Source organism: Typopeltis vanoorti, chromosome 11 (genome assembly GCF_054136105.1).
Source record: "Typopeltis vanoorti isolate ZY-2024b chromosome 11, IOZ_Tvanoo_1.0, whole genome shotgun sequence".
In the NCBI taxonomy this organism is placed as follows: Eukaryota; Metazoa; Arthropoda; class Arachnida; order Uropygi; family Thelyphonidae; genus Typopeltis; species Typopeltis vanoorti.
In genome coordinates, this window is record NC_143559.1 from 76530460 (window position 1) to 76555623 (window position 25164).

The 25164-nt window shown below is 36.4% G+C and overlaps 1 protein-coding gene across 3 annotated transcripts in view; it reads left to right on the top strand.

The window, feature by feature from the left end:
• Hira (histone cell cycle regulator-like protein) overlaps positions 1-25164 on the top strand; it is a 429854-nt gene that overhangs the window by 178165 nt on the left and 226525 nt on the right. For all 3 annotated transcript variants that reach the window (XM_090400974.1, XM_090400975.1, XM_090400976.1), the window contains one exon: positions 11875-11980. In XM_090400974.1, coding sequence (XP_090257100.1) covers positions 11875-11980 — 106 coding nt within the window. The remainder of the gene's footprint in view (positions 1-11874; positions 11981-25164) is intronic.

Here is a 25164-nt window from a genome sequence, read left to right on the forward strand (position 1 = left end):
ATAAGATCTGATAATGTTGGAGTCTTGACAAGTAATAGCCTGATTTGGAGGAAAATTGTAGATAGGAAGTTAGTAATGATGTAAATTTTTCATGTAGTACTATCATATCCTGTACACCCCTTGAGGGTACATGGCAGGAATTTGATGATGATGATAGTCATTACTGTGGTTATTACATTTGTTTTTAGCTAGCTCCAAATTCATAAATTCATTAATAACTGCATTGAGCATGCCCAGACCATCATCTACACTGCATTTATGAGTGAAGGGAGACAGAAATGGGAGACCTCAGATAGCCTCATATGTCTTTGCCTTTGAGCTGAATTTCCACCCTTGTTGGTTGCATTTCTTATATGATCAACACACCTTCCCATTATACTGTTCTGTCTATCCTCTCTGAAAGCACAATTCCCTTCACATTCTATTCGTCTAACTACATCACCCTCCATCAAACAAGTTTCATTAATACTAGTAACTTTTGTCCAAGTAGAAAAAAACATTATCAAAAATGCTTCTCCCCTTATTCCTGATGCTTCTGGCATTAGCATACGTGTTAGTGCAATGTATCTTTGCACCCTCAGCTACCTTGTGTCTTGTAATGATTGTTGCAATCATATTTGGCATGTCAGAAATTGTATTCAGCATTACAGCTGTCTTATGTTCGTACTCTTATTCACTCCTCTTCAGAGGAGTGAATAAGAGTACGAACTGTCTGCACTCTCTCTCTCTTCCTTATTAATTTTCAACACTTTTTTTATGTATTTCTTAATAAAATTATCATAAGGAAAAAAAATGGAAATAATTTAATTGAAAACGATTTTGAATCACCCACCCAAAGATCTGATATTGTGTGATAAATAAGATCTGATAGTATCTGAACTCTATATTTATCTGACTTCCTTCAAGCTTTCATCACTCATCATACCAAAGAAATTTTTTTTTTAATAATGCACATTAAAGTTGAACATGGCAGGTAAGGGCAAGTACAAAAAATTCAACTAAAGCCTTGTGTGGTGGTGAAAGAGTTGAGAGTTAATGATATGATAGCTGGGGATGGGGAGCTGTGATGTCCCCTGTCCTTTGTGCCTTAAGCACTTGCTTATTTTGCTTAATGGTTAGCCATCACTGTTATTCTTAGAAATGAGTTAAATAAGGGCTAATTTCAAACCTGTAGGATTAGATGCCACTTGAATAGGAGTGAATTAAAAAGTGAACAAGTCAGCTCTGGAACATTCATCTTTAACTCTTTTGGTGAAATGCCATCAAGAGACTGTATCCAGTTTCTGCAAGATTCTTCTGATATCTTTCTGGCAAAAAATAATAAGGGAGCATTTGAATATTGTGTCTTTAGAATATTTTAACTAAATGATCACGATATTGTTAATTATTTCTGAAAAATTGCTATTTTTGCAGCATGTTAACTGTGACTGCTGCAAGAAATGCACTCATCTGGTCAATTAAATTATTTCTAACATTGTTAATTCTGCTATTCAGTTTATTGAACTTCACCATCTCCTAGAGATGCCCTTCAGTAAACTACTGTCCAAACTGTTTAAATTTAGTATGAATATCTTGGTGTGGCTGTTAACTATTGCAGCAAGTAGTGCACGGTGAACATGAAAATAAATGTTGTTATCAATGTGTGATATCTTAACCTTCGAGAATAAATAACTGCTTGTGAATTCCAAAAACTTAAATCCTGCACAGCTTTGAAATGCTAGCGGCATACAGTACGGTATGGTACATGTATGGCTAGTAGCATAATTAGCAGAAGTCATCTAATACTCACACTGACTCTTTACTGGTAATTTAGACAAAGTCATTTGTTTCAAGTAACATATGCTGTAAAAGTTATTAATAGAGTTGCTGCTAGGCGCATCAAAGAAAATCATGATTACCACCACCACCACCACCCTGGTTATTGGAAGCTTGAAGTGGCTTGAAAAGGTTCCATGTTTGGTCTCTAGAGCAGGATTTCCAGATTAGTAAAAATAAATAATAATAGAAAAAAAATTCATATCTTACCCATGGTACCAATGCACTACAAGTTTGCAATTTTTTAGATGGAAGTCGCATAAAAAAATACGAAAAATATTTAGTCGTTTTATAATCAAACTGTGGTACATGCCATCAGTGAATACTAGAATGATGAGTGTAGTGTATGTGAAATATACTTATTACTGAGAATGAATGGTATGTGTTTGAAAAGTGAGAGTTATGTAGAAAGTGTTTCAGAGGTAAGTGCCAAAGATGTGAGTCACATCAGAAGAGAGAGAGAGAGATACTGTGGTGGATGCTATAAATAATAGGCGGGGGGGGGATGCGAGTCAGATCATACATAGAATAAGTTAAATTGACCAAAATATGACTGATAACATTGGAGATATGGAGAATAATGAAGTGGATTCCCTTGGGGGGTGGGGGGGGAGTAATATACAAGGGTTGTTCGATAAGTTCGTGCAAAAATGAAGAAAACATAATTTTTTGGGGACAAACATTTTTTATATTTCAACATAGTCTCCTTTGAGGTCTATACACTTAGTCCAACGATGCTCGAGTTTTTTGATCCTGTCCATATAGTATGATTTGTCCAACTCTTCAAAATAGGCAGTTGTTTCAGCATCACCTCATTGTTTGATGAAAATCTCTTTCGTGCCAGTCATTTTTTCATGTTTGGAAACAGATAGCAGTCCAAGGGAGCCAAATCTGGAGAGGAGGGGGGGGGGATGCGAAAGGACTTCGTAGCATAAATCAAACAATTTTGCAGTCACAATTGCAGAAGAGTTTTGATCCAGTGTGAGCAAATGCGGCACCAATCTTGCATATAGTTTTCTCATATATAAATGTTCATGTAAAATATTATGTACGTGGTCATTTGAGATGCCTACAGCCTTAGCAATTTCACGCACCTTCACACTTCTATCATCCATCACCATATCATGGATTTTTTTTTTCAATAATTTCTGGAGCAGTGACCGCAACAGGGTGTCCAGAACGTTCAGCGTCACTTGTGCTCATATGGCCGCTTCGAAAGTTACTAAACCACTTGTAAACCATTCTAATTGAAGGTGCAGACACACCATAATGTTTATCAAGCTTAGCTTTGGTTTCCTGTGCCATTTTCCCTTTCAAAAAGTAATGTTTAATCACTACATGAAATTTCATAAAGAACATGTGAAACTTTACTTCACTCTCCATCTATGTCTATCCCCGTTGTGGGAGATAGTACTTTATAAATCAGCTTATCTTTCCTAACTTTTTTTTAATTGTGTGTGTGTGTGTGTGTGTGTATTAGGATAACCAAGTAATTTTATAAACTTGGTTATTTTAACTCCTAATCCCAAGTATGCAAACAATTAAGTTTGCGCCTGAAACAAAGTTCAAGTCTAAAGATGTTACTATTAAAAATTTTATTACATATATATATATATATATATATATATATAATTTATTTATTTATTTATTTATTTTTTAAATAAGTTAGGAAATTTATTGACCTTTTTTATCCAGTTATTCTTACATTAGCTACTTAGGTGGCATCTTTTAGAATTGTGAGTTATTGTTTAATTAGCTTGATACATGTACTGAAGATGCCCGTGATACTCGGTGAAAATTCTACTAATAAATAATATTTTACGTGAGTTAATTCCGTTATTATAATTTTAATTAGCTTTTGTCATACCTAGTTTTTCTCTATCTCATCTATATCCATTTTTTCACTAAACAATTTCTTCAAACACCAAATCCATTTAAGTGTAAATCTGTACAAGTAGAATCATTTCTATCATCAAAAACACTCCATATAGCAACATAGGCACAAAACATCTACATATATGTTTTGTCTCATTCCAAAACTTTTTCATATCTTCTCTCATGTCATATCATATTTATTCATGTTGACTGTTCCAATTAATATAATCTTATCTTCGACTTGTTCTGCTTGCTTGTATATAGCCACATCACAAACTTTTTCCATTTGCTTATCAAGCATACTTCTAATCACAGATCACCTGTGATTAGAATATTAATCATAGTGTCCCCCCCCCCCTCAGACACACACACATACACACACACCTTTTTCGGTTCATCTGCATTTCTCCCTGGTCAACTTTCCTACTTGTCATAGCCATGAGATTTCTGTCATTGTAATGCACTCGGTTTTTTTTACTTCTTCTACGAGGGCTGTTCATAAGTCCGTGCAAAGTCTAAGAGATGGCGCCATCATTATATATCGAGATTATTTTTAGTTGCTGGCAACAGTTGGAGGATCACACGCTAAGTTTCAGTCAGATAGATCTATTACTCTGTGTCTGGTGTTCATTTGAATCGATCAAGTACCATGATTTGTGAAAAATGGATGAGGAACCTACTTTTGTGAAGGACTTTTCTTGTTCCATTGAACACTATGTCTATGGCATGTTCTGCAGGTCCAGACTGTTCAGGTTCAAGGTATTGAATATAAAACTGGTGTTCTTCTAGCCGAATAAATACAGATCTTCCTGTTTGTCTGAAATAAGATAACCCACAAGAGCAAGGAATCTGGTAGACACCTGGATAACTAAAATGTGGAAGCTTGTCCTTTGGAGAAATAAGAAAGGTGGAGATTTTTCTGATTGGTCGAAAGGTAGAATTTTGGATCTTCATTTGGATGCTTTGGATATTATGATTAGTTTAGATGTTTCATTATTTACTAATGTTCCTTTATCTGACAGCAACAAATTGAATTACTGCAACAAGAATTTCCTTCAGACATTGTAAAAATATTTGATTTTGTAATACATTCTGGTTATTTTTCCTTTAAAAACAAGTTATATCAACAAATCAAAGGAACAGCAATGGGCAATCTTATTTCTCCTGCTATTGCCAACTTCTTTATGGAGCACTGTCAGTGTATTTTTGACAACATTTCTCCTAGACCTACTCATTGGTTCAGATATGTAGATGACATTTTTGCTATCTGGAATGGTGCTTTTGATGAACTACAACAGTAAATCTCTCTAAATTAAATGCCCCTCATCCAAGGATCCAGTTCACCCTTCATCTTCATCTTCTTTATACCCTCTTTTTACCTTGCGGTGTCGAGGGTCCATTGATCATCGGACCTCAATCCGTTTACAGGATAAGGTGGTCAGCCCTATGCCCCAGTATATCCTATGGCCCGTAGTGTTAAGTTCTCAAGGCCAGTTTGTCTGCTTTGTGGGATGAAAAACCCCAGAAAAAACTGGGGAAAAAACCCTGCTGTCCATGCCCAAGACTGGCTAACTTGGCTATGGCTGAGGAAGATCCTTCAGCTCCTCACGTCACCGACGGGAATCGAACCTAGGACACTTCCCCAGGCATATGGTTGCGAAGCGCATAACCACTAGGCTAACCCCAGTTCACCCTAGAAGTAGAATTAAATAAGCAGTTTTTAGATCTTTTAATTCTTCGCCAACGAGATGGTAACCTACATTTCTCAGTCTATAGGAAGAAGACTCATACAGGCCATTACATCCATGCTGAATCTCATCATCTTCCCGGTCAAAAGGCAGGAACTATTAAAACACTGGTTTATCGGGCCCACTCCCTTTTTTCTTCAGACGATCTATTACAGAAAGAATTGTAATATATTATTTCCTCCTTTTTATCTAATGTGTATAAGAATTCCTTCATCAAAAGAGCTTTGAGTAGTTTTGATATATCTTCTTCTTCAAATATAGAAGAAATAACGCATATTCCTATCCCTTATGTGGAAGACATTAGTGAATGCATAGCAAAAGTTTTAAAACCACTAAATATTTTTGTTGCCTTTCGACCAAGCAGAAAAATCTCCACCTTTCTCACTTCTCCAAAGGACAAGCTTCCACATTTAAGTTATCCAGGTGTCTACCAGATTCCTTGTTCTTGTGGGTTATCTTATTTCGGACAAACAGGAAGATCTGCTTTTATTCACCTGGAAGAAAAACAGTCTTATATTCAATACCTTGAATCTGAACAGTCTGGACTTGCAGAACATGCCATCAACACTAGACATAGAGTTCACTGGAACAAGACAAGTCCTTCACAAAAGTCAATTCCTCATGGAACAGCTTTATAAAGAAACATGTGAAACTTTACTTCACTCTCCTAACTTAAAGATCTGATGGTCTATGTCTATCCCCTTTTTGGATAGTACTTTATAAATCAGCTAATCTTTCCTAACTTTTTTCAATTGTGTATATATATATATATATATATATATAATTTATTTATTTATCTTTTTTTTTTTAAATAAGTTAGGAAATTTATTAATCTTTTTTAGTTATCTTACATTAGCTACTTAAGTGGCACCTTTTGCAATTGTCAGTTATTGTTTAATTAGCTTTATACATGACTGAAGATGCATATAATATTTTATGGGAGTTAATTCCTTTATTATAATTTTAATTAATATGTCTACTCACAGTATTTCCTTACTGAAACATATGACAAAAGCTGCTGCATGAAAGCTTGGACACTCACTAAGTGTGAAATAGACAGAGAGAGATCGACAGCATTGAAGAGATGACCCTCAGAATGGTGATAGTTTTTGTCAAACAAAAGTTAATTGAACCAATCAGGCTTGGAGAGTTGGTTGAATATGCATTAGCCTGGTGGTTGTGATCATGCGTATTCACTAACATAATTTACAGACAAGAATACATTATAACCATATATAAATTATATTAGTTTCTTAAGATGGTGCTGTACCTGCCCGTATGGGCCTCACAGTTGTTGGATCATCATATGCTAACTAACTATGCCAGGGTCATCAGAAATAAAGAGCAGTGAATTTTTAGCTTTGTTAAATGATTAGGGTCCAAAAATTCTTGGCATTCATGAGACTTATCAGTAGGATATCATTATGGTAACAGAATATGACTTGCACAGTATATCAGAGTATTACTACAAGGAGGGGGTCTGAAACATTTTCAGCCTAACAATAAAAAAACGAATTTATAATTTCAAAATTATTTTTATTTCTCAACATAATCTCCCTTAAGACTAATACATTAATTCCAGCGATGCTCCAGCACCATTATCCCATCCCTGTAATGGTTCTCAGTACGATCTGCAAAATACCCACTACAGCTGCAATCACCTCTTGATTCGAAGAAAAACGCTGACCAGTGAGGAAGAGTTTTAGTTTTGGGAAGAGATAGAAGTCAGAGGGAGCCAAATCTGGGGAATAGGGTGAATGTTCCAACAATTCATAGTGCAGATCCCTTAATTTTTCCATTGCCAAAACACCTTTGTGGTCAGATGCATTGTCCTGATGAAAGATGATTTTTTTCTTCTGCAAACTGAGTCTTTTCTCACGAATTTTTTCATCTAGTCTAATCAATAAGATCGGAATAATATTCCCCTGTTATTGTTTTACCCTTTTCAAGATAATTAATAAACAAAATGCCTTTAGCATCTCAAAACACTGATGCCGTGACCATTCCTGCTGATGGAACTGACTTTGTCTTCTTTGGCACTGAACAACCGGCTTCTGTTCACTGTTTTGACTGCTGTTTGGATTCTGGTGTGTAATGGTGAATCCAAGTCTCATCCATAGTAATAAATCGATGCACAAGATCAGTTTTATTCTTGTTAAACCTCTCCAAGCGCTGTTCAAAGATATTCATGGGAGTGCTTTTTAATCTGCTGTAAGCAAGCATGGCACCCATCTTGCGCAAAGCTTTTTCATTTGCAATTCTTCATGCAAAATATATCCTACACGTTCTTTTGAAATGCCTATAGTCTCAAATTTCACGCACTTTGACTCGCCAGTCATCCAATACTATATCATGCACTTGATCAATGATTTCTGGTGTTGTCACACTTTTTGGACATCCTTCGCATGGATCATCTTCAAGGCTGGTACTGCCATGTTTAAACTCGGCAGCCCATTTTTTAATTGTCGAAAACGAAGGAGAAGAGTGCCCGTAAACTTTTATGAACTTCAAATCAATTTCTTTTGGCATTAAACCTTCTTTTACAAAGAATTTTATAACCACACCATACTCAATTTTATCCATTTCAAGGGATACAGGCAACAGTTTTGCTTCAGACAGCTGTATAAAACAAACTACTGGATAGAATGACTTGCAATTTCACATGGATGCTTATGACAGATGTATCAACTTAGAAAAAATGATTATAGAGAATTAAATCCAACCAGAGTAGGTATCTATGGTATTGAATGGTTTGGAAGGGGGGAAAAATGTTTGGGTGAATCCATTGTTTCCTATCTCTTTGATTTTGTATATATTCTGTATATTTTACTGTCGAAGATTAATTATCCCAACAAAGAGAGGGGACTGATATAGGAAATTCTCTTTCCTCTCTACGAATTATTTTATGAAATGGTTATGAACATCATCTTCTCCAGTCATATTTTCCCAAACTCTACTGTCTGCCACACACACACACACACACACACACTCTCTCTCTCTCTCTCTCTCTCTCTCTCTCTCGAATATATTAATGATTTCGACCAGTAACAGACTGATTTGGAGGAAAATTGTAGATAGGAAGTTAGTAATGATGTAATTTTTTCATGTAGTACTATCATATCCTGTACACCCCTTGAGGGTACATGGCAGGAATTTGATGATGATGATGATTTCGACCAGTTCTTTATCAGAGTGGCATACTTTTGTTACAAAAATTTCATTTTATAAATACAGAAAAATCTTTGATTACTGTTTCTAAGTCTCTGATTATTCATGAACCTGATGGAGCACTCCAGTTTTCTATCTTTTGGAAAAAATACATAAAATTATTATTATTTAGGCCTCCATGGAGTCAGAAGACTCATCGTGGGAGGTCCTTCTTAGGAAACAGTCTATCATACCACTCCTTGAACTCATTGAATGATCTTTCTCCCACCAGTCTTACTGGCAGTGCATTCCACGTTTCAACCACCCTCCATGCAAAGAAACCACTCCTCACCCTCTTGCTTACAGCTTCCTTTCATAACCTCCAGGGATGGCCACTTGTCATCACTCCGTCCCGCTATTCAACCAAGCAAAAGAACTTCCCCAGTGTCAACCCTGTAACTACCTCTCAACAGTTTAAAAGTCTCAATCATATCACCTCTCCTTCTTCTATCTACCAAACTCTGCAGTCCACATTCCCTCAGCCGATCCTCGTAACTAGCATTGTACAGTCCTGAAACCTTTGTTATCTGCCTCTGTACCCTTTCCACAGATAATTTATCCCCTTCAAAATCCTCGGGACCAAATTTAAGAACAGTAGTCTAAGTATGGTCTGATCAGGGTCTTATACAATGGAACGATAACTCTTTTATCTCTGCAGGTCAGCATCCTTCTCAGTATTGCAGCAATCCTCTGGGTTACCTTCATCACCTTGCAATATGTTCCCCGAACTTCAGGTTTTTTGCCATGAACCCTTGGCGAAATACCATCCAGTCCCATAGCTTTACTGACATCCAGAGTACTCAGTATTTGGAACACTCTCCTCTTGCACCTCTAAATCTCGAACCTGCCATATCCCTCTAGAATGAAAACCTACTTCTCCAGGATGGAATACTCCAATAAAGTGTTCATTCAAAAACTTCACTATGTCCTCTGCATCAGTCACTCTATTTCCATTTTTATCCCACAATGTCATTCTTCCACAATCATTTCTCCTACTAATGGCCACATAGCTAAAATCCCTAGGATTTTCTTTGGATCTTAGGGTCAATCTCTTCTCATATTCCAGTTTTGCCTTCCTTGCCATACTAGTCACTCTCCTAGCCTGAGTCTTATATTCTTCATGCTTCTGCTGCTCTCCACCCCTCTCCTTATATCTCTTCCATAACCTCTTTTTCACCTGCAGTTCCTGTTTGATATTGTTTGTCACTTACTTTACACCAAATCGTGTCCTCTTCACTCGTGGAATACAGCTTACTATTGCTGCTAACAAACATTCCTTTACAATTTCCCAATCACTAATGATATCTCAGCCTTCCAATTCTGCCCTTCATGGAACTGCCGCAAGTTGATATCTAAGACTGTTATAATCACCCGCCTTGTAATTCCACATACGTTCCCTTCTCTTTGATACTCCTGCATGTCTATTCATCTTCCAAGTCAAACTACATGGTCACTCTCTCCAACTGGGGGAAGAGATGTCATCTCAGTTATAATCAGCACTTCTGATGCTATGACCAAATCCAAACTTCTTGTTCTCTCTCTCTCTCTCTATTACATGTTGCCTAAGAACATCTGTCTGTCGAGAATTCCCTTATTACTACATTCATTTTCCTCTTCCCAACTTATACTGCTGTAATTAAATCTCCCATAACAGTCATTCTTCTTGCACTTGCTAAGCTCAAATGCCTAAACATCACCTGCTCCTCACCCTCTGTGCTCCTTGGCTTGTAGCAACATCCCACTAAATATCCTGTTTTGTCCACCTCTACCTCACACCAGATGATGCCACATTCATGGACAGTATTATCATCATCATCCTCATAGGAAAAAAACTGTTATGGCCATAATTCATTGGGTGCACACAGTGAATCAGGAACTCAACACATTTGATCTGCATTCTTGTCTGGTGGCTTTGGCTAGGCCATTGTCACTAGGGCAACCACTAGTTGCAGGACTCTTGTCTCTTCCTCAAAGGAAGAGGTTAATGTATTTCCCTCCCTTATGCTAATAAAATTTTTTGGGCATTCCCAATCTCAAACATATCAGAGTATTATATTAATAGTGAATTGCTACTGGTTGTCAATGAAGCTAAACACATAGATGCAATGGTTGATAGAGAATTTGTTTAGGGGCCTCATTGCTAATGCAGTTGAGCCATCATATTAGAGAACTGCAGTTTTGAAGAGAAGACTATATTGTGGGACCAAGAAAGTTATTCTTCACTGTACAGGGCTTTGATAAGATTGTATATTAATTACTGTGCTTAGATATGGTCACTTGGGATTCAGAGAAGATAGAGAGATAGCTGGAAAGGCTCAGTATGCCGTAACTTTGATGTTATCTGGCACTTTATTAGCATAAGGGATTGTACATTGGCTAGAGTGAGAAAGCGTGGTTTTCACAGTTCTAGTGAGATGTAAGAGAATAGAGATGGTAGAAACATATAAAGGAATCTTAAGTATGAGTATGGACACAAGTCAGATGTTACATTGCATGGCCAGTGAGGAAAAACTCAGGGTTACCTCTAGAATCAGAGTAAGGACATGGTTAGGAAGCATATGAGGTCAAGATTCTTCTCTTGGTTTGTGTGGTGAGTGCATGGAATCTACTGCTTGTGAATACTGAGTGCATTTTCTAGGAAATTTTGTTTGCTGTAGAGAATGTTTTGATCTTTCACTGTTTGCAGTAGTAAGCTTAAAAGTGCATCGTTTTGTTCTAATAGTGTTTGAATTTCTTTACAGTGCACATCAGAATTTTGTTACTGTGCAATCTGCTGTATTAGAAGAATAACAGAGATTCTTCTGAATTCATTAATGTAAATTATTGCAGAACTGATACACAACAAAAGACTTTCGTTGGGTAAGCTACACTATAAACTGAGTTGAACAAGAATGCATAAGTGATAAATGACTGAATAGAAATACAAAAATGCTGGAGAATCATTGTTCCCTTACACCAGTTGGCTTCATGGGATTAAGTAAGAAGAGTGTCACTGTTTATTTCGTTTTTGTCTTCTTATGATAGGACAGATAGTTGTTCATGACATTTACACTAAATAGCGCTGAATTGTTGCAAGGTTAGCGTATGAAACTAAGTATAATTAATAAATACTTAATATTATGAAAAGCAGTCCTGAAAACTCATTTAAGGATACAAATTATGTATGATTCATTAATCAGTAAAAATAAATTATCACTAAAAAGTTAAAAATAATGTAACTATTTTCTAGGAGTCAATCAGGAAATCAGCTTATTGTGTGCTCTTGGGATGGTACTGTGGCTTACATAGACTTTACCGAAGAAGAAATTGGCAAGCCCGTGTCAGTAGAAGAAAAGGTGCTCATTATAAATTACATTAGACTTTAATCTTCGGATTTATTAAAGCTTAAATGTATAAAGTTTACTTTGTTCACCATTTAGGACTTGTCCATACATTACATAATATGCTTGCTGCCAGGGGGGGGGAGGTTGTGACATTGTGTAGCAATAAGGTATAGGTTTACAAATATGTTGCATAACAAAATATTTTTCTTGTTTTTCAGGAACCCACAGTTATTTTTCACATTGACTTTCTAATACAATCCACAATTCATGAATGCACATGGAAACAGTAATAAGCATATTCTTTGAAAAGATCTTTAGGTTTTCTCCTTGAAGAAGGAAAAAAAAAAAAAAATATATATATATATATATATATGTATGAAGATTGATTTACTCGGTTGTTATACATTTTTATAAAAAGATTGAATGACTAGAACTGAGAGAAATGAAAACAGAGTTTATTGGTACTAGCACAACTAGTTTCAGCTTGTATCAGCCTTCGTCAGGTTCACATTAAAAAAAAAGAAATAACCAGTAAAAAACATTTCAATGTTGAAGTCTGCACATTTAAAACTGTTCTCTCTTTGGCTTCATTGTTGGGCGTATGCATGGGTATAGCATCTCGTGAACACCAGTATTTGACTGCAGCACAATGACAGCCTGAAAGGTTGTAACTCAGGTTGTTGTTGTTGAGAATGATTTCCTTTGATTCTATTATCTTCCTTTTCAATTCATCATACCAACGGAAAATGTTATTAGACTTGTCCCATAGGACTGTATGGCTAGGGTTTTCTTCATTAGAATTGGCTGAGAATAGAACATGACTAGACAAAGCACTGGCTCGCGTTCTCTTGTAAGTGACATCTCTCTTGTGCTCCTCAATGCATAACTCGATTGACTTCTCTGTTTGGTCAAAGTAAGTTATGTCACAGTCGCACCAGATATAAATATCCTGGTAAACACCGGGATATTTAAGATTATGATGTCTAGGTTTTGGATGGTTCACTAGGGAGTGGAGTTTTGGAAGAGGAGTAAATAAAATTCATATGTTGTATTTCCCAAGAACCTTGACTAATTTGGAGAGCTTATGTATGGTATAGAAATATTACCTTTTACACTATTGGTCTCTTCATTATGGCGACCGGGAGAATTTAATAGGAATTTATCAGTAGTTTTTTTGAGGATAATCATATAGTTGGAAAGTAAACCTGAGAAAATTGAGTTCTTTATTAAGTTCTATCTCATCATCAAGAGGAGAGCGAGCATGATGTCCTAGAGTAGAAATGATTCCAAACTTTTGAGGAGGATAATGATGGGATTGACCGTGGAGATATCTGTTGGTGTGGGTAGGTTTTCTGTAAATCAAAATTTTAAGTTTTTCTGAGGAACGGGTCAGTTTGATGTCCAAAAAAGGAAGAGAACCATTAGCTTCAAACTCAGCCGTAAATTTTATGTTTGTTGTTGACTATTTAGATGTTTAAGGAAGTTCAGGAGAGATTCACGACCGTGGCTCCAAATTAAGAAAATGTCGTCAATATATCTTCTCTGAGTTCTTGGTTTTAAAGAATAAGAAGAAATGGCTTTAACTTCCAGATCTTCTAGATAGATCTTAGCAAGTACAGGAGACAACGGATTACCCATTGCAAGACCATGATTTTGTTTATAGACGGTATCCTGAGTTGATGCACTGAGTAAGGCCGTGATATTTTTAGATAATTTATCCTTGAGTAGTACAAGAACTTCGTCTGTAGGAACATTGGTGAATGAGGAGACTATGTCAAAGCTTGCCATGATTTCATCTTCCTTAATAATGATATCTTTTATACATGATACAAAATCCGCGGAGTTTTTAATAAAGGACGATGAATTGCAAAAATTTGAGAGATTTTGCCAGATATTTGGAAAGGTTGTATGCTGGAGAGTCAGTTCCTTCTACGATAGGTTGAAGTGGGTTATTTACCTTGTGAATTTCAGGTAGTTCATATAATCATCGAATAAGCAGATGGAGAGAACAAAGAGAAACATTTGCCTTTCTCTTCATTCTCTCCAATCGTTTGTTCTACGATTATATGGACTACCTAAAATTCACAAGGTAAATAACCCACTTCAACCTATCTTAGAAGGAATTGACTCTCCATCATACAACCTTTCAAAATATCTGGCAAAATCTCTCAACTGTTTTTCTGGCAATTCATCGTCTTTTATTAAAAACTCCACAGATTTTGTATCGTGTATAAAAGATATCATTACTTAGGAAGATGAAATCATGGCAAGCTTTGACATAGTCTCCTTATTCACCAATGTTCGTACAGACGAAATTCTTGTACTACTCAAGGATAAATTATCTAAAGAGATCATGGCCTTACTTACTCATTGCATCTACTCAGGATACTTCAAATTTCAGGATACCATCTATAAACAAAATCATGGTCTTGCAATGGGCAATCTGTTGTCTCCTGTACTTGCTAACATATATCTAGAAGATCTGGAAGTTAAAGCCATTTCTTCCTATGCTTTAAAACCAAGAATTTGGAGAAGATATTGGAAGTTTATTTTTCACTTGGTTAGACTATAATAAATTTAGTTTTAACCCTTTATCCGAGTGTAAGCAAACAAAGTTTGCGCCTGAAAATATCTTCAGGACTGGGGTAAGGTAGTGCAACACCAGGAAACTCCAAGCAAAGGTGAACCAAGCTCTCATCACTTCTTGTATCAGTATCTCCCATAATGCAAAGCACATCTCCTTGCGAACATGTATACTGCTATGCATTAAGGGAAGGGCCACTACCCGGACCGGTTTCAACCTTTATTGAGGTCTCGTAGTAGGAGGCAGACCCAAACGTGGAGATACTAAGGCAGAAGCAATAAGAGAGGTCATATTTACCTGTAGGAGTTGCCAACAGGTGTACCACCTTATTATTGGATTACTCTGGTGTTGCACTACCTTACCCCAGTCCTGAAGATATTTTCAGGTGCAAACTTTGTTTGCTTATACTTGGATAAAGGATTAAACTAAATATATTATAGTCTAACCAAGTGAAAAATAAACTTCCACCATCTTTCTCTAAATCCAGAGTAATTCAGTAATAAGATGTACACCTGTTGGCAACTCCTATAGGTAAATATGACCTCTCCTATTGCTTCTGCCTTAGTATCTCCATGTTTGGGTCTACCTCCCACTGACAAGACCTCAATAAAGGTTGAAATCAGTCTGGATAGTGGCCCTTCCCTTAATGCATAGCAGTATACATGTCCGCAAGGAGATGTGTTTTGCATTATGGGAGATACTGAGACAAGGAGTGATGAGAGCTTGGTTCACCTTTGCTCGGAGTTGCCTGGTGTTGCACTACCTTACCCCAGTCCTGAAGATATTTTCAGGCTCAAACTTTGTTTGCTTACTCTTGGATAAAGGATTAAACTAAATTTATTATGGAGAAGATATATTGACGATATTTTCCTGATTTGGAGCCACGGACATGAATCTCTCCTGAACTTCCTTGAACATCTAAATAGCCAACACCCAAATATAAAATTTACGGCCGAGTTTGAAGCTAATGGTTCTCTTCCTTTTTTGGACGTCAAACTGACCCGTTCCTCAGAAAAACTTAAAATCTATTTACAGAAAACCTACCCACACCAACAGATATCTCCACGGTCAATCCCATCATTATCCTCCTCAGAAGTTTGGAATCATTTCTACTCTAGGACATCGTGCTCCCTCTCTTGATGATGAGATAGAACTTAATAAAGAATTTTCTCAGGTCTGCTTTTCAACTATATGGTTATTCTCAAAAAACTACTGATGAATTCCTATTAAATCCTCCCGGTTTCTATAATGAAGAGACCAATAGTGTAAAAGGTAATATTTCTATACCATATGTAAGCTCTCCAAATTAGCCAAGGTTCTTAGGAAATACAACATAAGAACTTTATGTTGTATTTACTCCTCTTCCAAAACTCTGCTCCATAGTTCACCATCCGAAACCTAGACATCATAATCTTAAATATCCTGGTGTTTACCAGATCTGACGACTGTGACATACCTTACTTTGACCAAACAGAGAAGTCAATCGAGTTACGCATTGAGGAGCACAAGAGAGACTTCACTTACAAGAGAACGCATGCCAGTGCTTTGTCTAGTCATGTTCTATTCTTGGCAATTCTAATGAAGAAAACCCTAACCATACAGTCCTATGGTTAGGGGTTTAGTCTAATAACATTTTTCTTTGGCATGATGAATTAGAAAGGAAGATAATAAAATGAAAGGAAATCATTCTCAACCCCCTACATCTCAACAACAACCTGAGTCACAACCTTTCATACTGTCATTGTGCTTCAGTCAAATACTGGCGTTCACAAGATGCTATACGCATGCATACACCCAGCAATGAAGCCAACGAGGGAACTGTTTTGAATTTGCAGACTTCAACGTTTCACCATTGAAATATATATACACTAACTTTCCGTGTTGTTTACAGTTATTTCCTCGGTTTTTTACTGGTTATTTCTTCTTTTTTAATGTGCACCTGACGAAGACTGATACAAGCTGAAACTTGTTGTGCTAGTACTAATAAACTTTGTTTTCAATTCTCTCGGTTCTAGTCATTCAATCTTTTCATATATATATATATATATATATATATTCATTTTAATATAAACTGACTAAAAATCCGAGAATTATAACAAATTGAGATTTATTTGAAAACGCAACATGTTTCGTCGGGATCGACTTCATCAGGTATTAAGAACATAGAAAGCTATTAAAAGACACTGAAAAAAAAACATTGAGACACTCTAAAGCTATAATATTCGACTGTAAATTACAGTTATTATGAACTTGAGCTATAGTCCGTGTTAAAGTTCTGTTGTTGTACATTTGTGCGTGTGTGGAACTACGCGATCTCCAGTATATGATAGTAGAGCTGAAAGAGTCAGGCAAATTATAGCTGAGATTATTGTTCATATGAAGAGGGTCCAAGGTGATTTCTTTTGACTCGATAATGCGGCGTTCTACCTCATCATGGCAAATGTGTAGGTTTGAAAGTTTATTTTTCATTTGGTTAGAGTATAATAAATTTAGTTTAATCCTTTATCCAAGTGTGAGCAAACAAAGTTTGTGCCTGAAAGTATCTTCAGGACAGGGGTAAGGTGGTACAACACCAAGGCACTCCTTGCAAAGGTGGAGCAAGCTACCAACACTCCTATCTCAGTATCTCCCATAATGCAAAACACATCTCCTTGCGGATATGTCTAATGTTATGCATTAAGGGAAGGACCACAACCCAGACTAGTTTCGACCTTTATTGAGGTCTCTTCAGTGGGAGCCAGGCCCAAGTGGAGATACCAGGCAGAAGCATTAGCAGGTCATCTCTACAGCAGGTCATCTCTATAGGAGTTGCCAAATGGTGTGCCACCCTTTTTTAATAAATTACTCTGGATTTAGAGAAAGATGTTGAAAGTTTATTTTTCACTTGGTTAGAGTATAATAAATTTAGTTTAATCCTTTATCCAAGTGTGAGCAAACAAAGTTTGCGCTGCCTGGTATCTCCACTTGTGCCTGGCTCCCACTGAAGAGACCTCAATAAAGGTCGAAACTAGTCTGGGTTGTGGCCCTTCCCTTATCCGCAAGGAGATGTGTAGGTTTGAAGTTGTTGTCCAATTTACTTCATGTTGGCGGCTTTCGTTGTTCGTGTTTATTGAGAACAGGACATGGCCTGATAGGGCAGTAGCTCTGGTTCTCTTGTAAGCAAGGTCTCGCTGGTGTTCCTCGAGACATAGGAGGATAGATTTCTCCGTTTGGCCATAGTAAGTTTTTCCGAACTCACATGTGAATTTGTATACACCTGGGAATTGTAGAAGGTTGTGAGATTGTTTGTAGTTGCTGAAACTTGATCCTATTTTTGGAAGAGTCGAGAAGCACGTTTGTATGTTAAATTTCTTTAAGATTCTACTCAGTTTTTTGGATAGCGTGCTGATATATGGCAAGGAGATATAACCTTTGGAGTCATCCTGTGTCTCTATATTGCTATGTTGACGGTGGGATAATTGTTTGTTGATACTTTTTAAAGAGTAGCCATTGCTTTTAAAGGTCCATTTATGATATTGTAGTTCTTTTTTTAGTTCTTCTTCATCTGACAGTACAGATCTTGCACGATTCGCAAGAGTTGATATAATACCCAACTTTTGCGCTGGATGGTGATGTGAGGATGCATGCAAATATCTGTCCGTGTGTGTTGGCTTTCTAAATATAGAGACTTTTATTGATTCAGGTGTCTTGGTGAGTTTAACATCTAGGAAACAGAGGGAACTATTTTCTTCAATCTCCATGGTCAATTTGATATCCTGATGGAGGTTGTTTAAGTGGTTGAGAACCCTGTGAAGATTCTCAATACCATGTTCCCATATGAGGAATATATCTTCCACATATCTAAGCCAAATTCTTGGTTTTAAACTAAAAGAGGAGATTGCCTTTTGTTCAAAATCCTCGAAAAAAATGTTGGATAATATAGGAGGGGGGGGGGGGCTTTTTATAGCTAATCCTTTGACCTGTTTATAAAGTTTACCTTCGAATTCAAAATAGCCAGAGTTTACACAGTGGGATAGTAGAGAGAACATTTTATTTGAAATCTTGTTGCGTTTTCAAATAAATCTCAATTTGTTATTATTCTTGGATTTTTAGTCAGTTTATATTAAAATGAACATATCCGAACTCTGAGTTAATAATAGTAGTCATATATATATATATATATATATATATATTGTGAATATTCATTTTTTACTCAGTAGAAAATATTATAAATTATTTTAAATGACTGATACCAAGAGATAAAGAGATGACATGGTTTATTTAAAAAGATACTACTAGTTTACTAGTTTCGTTGAATGGATCAACTTCTTCAGGTATCACAATCAAAGAAATAAACAAAATATAACAGAGACTTAAAAATTGCATTAACAGTACTACTCCAAAAAAACAGTAGTACATTTCGAAAACAGTAATGGAAGCTTGAGTTTCAAATAAAAGTTGACTACGTGCTGTCACGAATGCACCAGTATTGAACAGAGGCAACGTGTGCTTCAGAAAGATTAAAACTTAGGGAGTTATTGATATGGGAAGAATCTAAGGCAATTTCTCTGGATTCGACAATCTTTCTTTCAAGTTCATCATAGCACACATGGATATTAGAAGTTTGTGTCCAGTCCACAATGTGTTGGTGGCCTTCATCTGAGTTAACGGAGAAAAGAACGTGGCTAGAGAGAGCACTGGCTCTAGTCCTGTTGTAGGAAATATCTCTACGGTGTTCTTCCAAACGTAGAAGGATGGATTTAGCAGTTTGACCATAGTATGCTTTCCACAATCACATAAGATCTCGTGGAAAGCCATACTATGAAACAGAAAACATCAGACACGTACAACTGTACCATCATTTCTCATATTACTCATCTGTCAATCCTTCTTTATCCAGAAGGATTGACAGAATCCATTTTTCTTTCTTTTTTCTTCTTTTTTTTTCCTTTTAACTGTTCAAGTGGCATTCTAGTTGAAACATCTTCCCAAAAATAATCAGAGCAATTCCTTCTTGCATCATCAGTTGGGAGAATACCAGTTGCAGCAATCCCCTCCATAAAACTTTAAACTTTTTGAGAGGAATGATATCAGAGTGAGATCTCCTCAGTGTTCCTGATGAGGAGATTTGCTGAGAATTAAAATATCTAAAAATGATAACCATAATAATTCTTATATGTAGGGGTGATATTCTGGTCCTGACTAGGAATATCATCATTACAAAAAGCATCGCAAATCTCCCACATCACTAAAAGCATGATAATTCAACCCCCCCCCTCTCTCTCTCTCTCTCAAGCTCTATATCCTGAACTCTTTGCACGGCGTCAGAAATATGATCATTCTCCAACTGTTTGTCATGACTCTGCCATCTGCTGCACTGGGCACAGATGGCAGAGATATGTAGGAATATTCTGGTTTCCCAGGATACCATCCCTATGTGTGAAAATTCTTATTATGGCTGTCACTCCCTGATATTTTTAATTCAGAGCAAATATCCTCATCAGGCACATCAAGGTCCCATTCTAATATCACTCTTTTTGAAAATTTAAAGTTTTGTTTGTGTGTGGGAGTAGGGGGGGGGGAAGGAATGCTTACTGTAATTGGTATTCCCATGACTGGTGTTGCTATTTGTAGGAAAATGTTCTCTGCCAATGCAGCACTGAAGGCTGCAAAAGCAGAACACTGAAATGTGTTAACTGTGATGGATTATCATTGAACTGATGTTCAGTTGTACCAGTGGTGGAAGAATGAGAAAGAGATTCGAAAGATCAAGGCAGAGCAGAATATACCATATCAGGAGATGAAGCAGAATGTACCATCATCAAAACAACAGTGGAAAATTCTTTCATGCTGAGAAAGTAACAGTAAAAATAAAGTATTGTAGGGGCACTGATGACACGTATGACTAGTGCACTTCCTCACAATTACATCATCCATAAATGGTAGGATTTACTTGCATTCTCAGTTGAGTGAATCAGAGAAAAATAAAATGAATATGGACTTACTCCTATAAATATGAAAATTGATTTCACTACATAAAAACCTGCTGGTTAAAAATGAAACAGAACATCTGCCTCAGAGAATTAAGGACATATCTCCAAACTCATTAATAGATGGTATGGATAGCCCCCAAAGAGGAAAATAGAACTATGAAAATACTCAGTACCCTGAACAGAGTTGAATTATATGATATCTTAGATATTTTTCCCAAGGAGGAAGTGATGGGCACAATTCCTCAAAAAAGGAAAAATCTAAGATGATAGAAATAAGATTACAAAACATTGGAAGTCAGATGGGATCGACCAAAAATAAATAATGGAAGCATTCCTTTGATGGAATTGTTGCGGACTCCACAAAAACATCTACATCAAAGTCCTCCTGCATGTATAAACTTTGTCCTGCAAGAGACATACTTAAAGCCTATGTTACGGAATATTGACCATCATCTGTAAAGACTGATTAGGAGTTGAGCTGTCCAGAGAGAAGTTGCCATCCATTCCAAGTTCATCTCATTGCTGACGTAAAGGCATCTGCCTCTCAGCAGGACTCCATTAGTATAAGGGTGTATTTAAACAGCAATAACATTCCATGGGGTAGCACATTTTAACATCAGGAAGAGGATTATAAGGCATGTGACCTGTAATAATCTAGCTCTCTTAACAGGGCAACACTTTTTTCCATATTGCTTACTCAAACATTCACTACTATTAACAATCTCTTTACTTCCCTTTCCCCCCATTCATTAAGTGGGAAACTGATAATTTATAAGTGAGTGGTAATTTTACCACGAAATCCATTCTTTTACATGGGCAGCCATGTACTCTAGCACAGATATCACAATGAGAAATAGACCACACTGACTGGCTCACCTTTCCCTCTTTAGCAGATTTGATTTTGTGGCTTATCTTCTATCTTCTTTAACTTATCTTATCTTAAAACTTATCTGCTATCATTGATGCACTTTGTTGTGTCGTCCATCTTGCTAACTGATCCATTTATGTTGGTTAGTTGGATCTATTCTTATTTCTTTAAATTCCGTTTTTATTTTGTTAAATGCTGATTGATACTGATCCGAATATAAGGAAATTTATATTATACTGCGCCACCCTATATTCAGATTAGTCTATATAATACAGAGGAATCAATCATCAACTAACTCTTGCAATCTCACTTTATACAGGACGAGGTTAATATTATCATTTAAGGTTTCTGCAAGGTTCGAATAAGTTTTATGAGTGGTGCAATGAAGAAAAATCAGGAACAACAAATGAAGTCAATAAAATAAACATTTAATACAGGGTTATAGAACCTGTACATTTAAGCATAATTTTCTAAGCAAGATAATCTAATTGAACAATATTTAAAATATCTCTGAGAAACTAGTAGCCACTCGGTTTGGTTTAAAGATTAAGTTAAATTTTCAGATCTTATTCGTCAATGCTTAAATACTATTATCACAACTTGTCTCTATTCAATGAGATAATTCAATTCTTTTATACGTCAACTTAATTCAAATACTCATAACAAACATAATACATTAGGCATCAAACATTCAGCTGTCAATTCTAAATTCTTCCAAATAATTGAAAATGGTTCACACAGCTCAATGTTCCAGGATTTTACAGTAATTATTCTTAAGGTAGAATTCTCTAATTCTCTCTTAGTCAACAAACACTTAATTTGATGATGAGGCAGTTATCATTTCAAGGGGGAAACACTTTAAAGCTCTATACTTCGGCTATTTTTAGTAGAACACCACAGTTAATGTTAAGCTATATCAGGCGGAGCTAACTCTTATTTCTTCACACTGAAATACAAAAAGGACTGCTTTACCGAGTTACACCTTTTACACACTGGATTCATTATAGGCTCACTTAAAACTGTAGTTAACTATTACTTTGAAGTAACACTATTCAAAAGAAATCTTCACTATAATAACTGAAATATTAAACATAGAGCTTCACAAGTCTTGACACACTCGTTTTAGGTAATCTACTTATTCCTTATTTTCTTCTATGCATTAAATTCAGCTTTGCACTATTCTTCCTCAAAACAATTCATTAATTCCTCACAACAATAAAATGTGAATCTTCATTCACATTTTAACATTTGATTAATTTGTGGATTATCTTGTTTAACTTATCTTAAAACTTATCTGCTATCATTGATGCACTTAATCATATCACAGAATGTATAATAGAAGTTGTCATAATTGCAAACTAAAACTCCCAGTCAGTTTTTAATTTTCCCTAAAGCTGGTGGGATGCTGAATCTACAGCAATCAAGAAAATTCAGAACAAAGATTGTGTTATCTTTAGCAGGTACACAACAGCAACAAATCTGATTGCTTTCAAATCTGTTTGAGCATGATATATCCATCATCAGAGAGCCAGAAGGATTCAGTTAGTTGCTCCTGTTATCACTGGCTTATGGTTGGCTGTTTTCAAGGTCAATGATAAGAAATTTAAAATTGTCCGTTGGCTGTTTAAATCTTGCTGCTGCTTCAATCTAAGAAATTTGGCTACTTTTACTTTATTTCTAGGGTATGTTTAGTTGAGTTGTAAGTAATCTTCTCAAGATACGTCCTAAATACTCTGCTTGGAAAGAAGTCAATGGACACCCCCATGGGCAAACTGCATTGTGACATGTAACACGTCATGTTTGTAGCCAGTATAAATTGGAGGAATATGATGCTCCCAAATCACTGCATCTGTTTCCAGGTAAAATGGCTGTGAGAAGGGAACTGAGAGAGTTTGAAAGAGACGTTTTGTGATAAGATGCCATGTTGAGGGCCTATCTTTTCAGCAAATTGTTGGCAAATTGGGCCATCCCAGATCAATAATCAGTGATACCATACTGAGATGGTATCACTGATTATTGACAACCCACCATACTCACTGAACGTGACCGTATGGTGCCACAAAGGATAATTTGTAAAAACTGCCATTTGTCTGGGTGATGCATTTAATGGGGAGTTTTGGGCATTGACTAGAACATGAATCTGCACAAAATCATTCAGAACCAAGGTTCACAACATGAGTTTCCATGGTAGGACTGCAATATGCAAGCCCCACATTACCTGAACCATTATGCAGTGTCATCTTCGGTGGTGCAAAGAGTGTATACAGTGAGACATTGAAGCTGTGTTATGGAGAGACAAATCATGCTACACCTATGTCTCTAACCAGAGTGCATAACCCACCTATGAAATTCGCAGGTGAGTGTGTGATGGTATGGTCCTATTTTTCCTGATTTGACCTTCGACCTCTGTTTGAGGTACCACAAACATTGAACTCTGAGAGGTGTCTGAACATTCTGGACATTGCAGTGCTTCCTACTTTTTGGGGGTTTCTATGGAAATGGCCTTTGACTGGAACATGAATTTTTCAGCAAGACAGTGCACTATGTCATAAGGCTGCTACTGTAACTGTGTGGTTTGTGGACACGAACATCACCACACTTGACTGGCCTCCACAGAGCCCTGATCTCAACCTTATTGAACATCTGTGATCACTGTCGTACACTTGTGGAAAGCATGCCCTGAAGGATTGTTAGAGTTATTGCAGTGAAAGGTTATTAAGGTGGGTTCCATGGCTGTTTATTCCTCACACTATGGTGTCCTTTGACTTCTTTCCAAGCAGCGTATCTGGTTTAAATAATTGAAAAGTTCCAATTTAAAAATTTAGAACCTGATTTTGAGCAAGTGCTAAGTTTTTGTGAGTACTCTGCTATCTGTGCATTGCTTTCTCCATACAGTTATGGAAGGCTCTATGAATTTATAACTATACGGAGAAAGCAGTACTCAGAGAGCAGATTCAAACTACTTGCAAAAACTTAGCATTTACTCAAAATCAGGTTCTAAATTTTTAAATTGCAACTTTGCAGTTATTTAAATCTGGATATTTGGGATGTGTCTTGCGAATTCCTGACAACTCAGCAAACATACCCTGGAAACAAAGTAAAACTTATATTCACATTTCCTAGATTGAAATAGCAGCAAGATTTAAACAGCCAACCACAAGCCAGTGATCACAGGAGTAAACTGCCTTCAAGGAATAGTCCTGTGATTAACCTTTTAAGCGATCTCCTGAACACTGATGAACTCTCACTACTTAGTAAAGGCTTAAACTTTGCTGTGGCACCTACAACAGTTAACAAATTGGATTTTATTTATCATATTGAAAGAAGTATAAGATTTCTTTCTACTGCCATACTAATAAAATACAATTAGAAACTTCTAATATTTTAAATAATACTAAAGCAATATATAGCAACCTCGCTAAAACTGAATTAGCAACTGTGAAATCTTTAAAAATAAGTGAGGATATCATAATTACCAGAGCTGTTAAAGGGAGTGCTATTGTTATTTTAAGCCAAACAATGCACATTAAAAAAATGAATCAATTAGTCTCAGACAACACCTGTCAACTTGTGAAATATAACCCAACTAATTGAATTAAAAAGAAAATAGTAGAATTACACTTAAATTAGTCACTTCCTAGCCTGCAAACAGTTAAACTACTTCTACACTATTGTCCCCCCCCCCCCCCAAGAATTTATGGTTTGTCTGAGATTCATAAGCACAACGTACTGCTTCAGCCAGTAGTTGAAGGTATCGACACCCCCACTTATC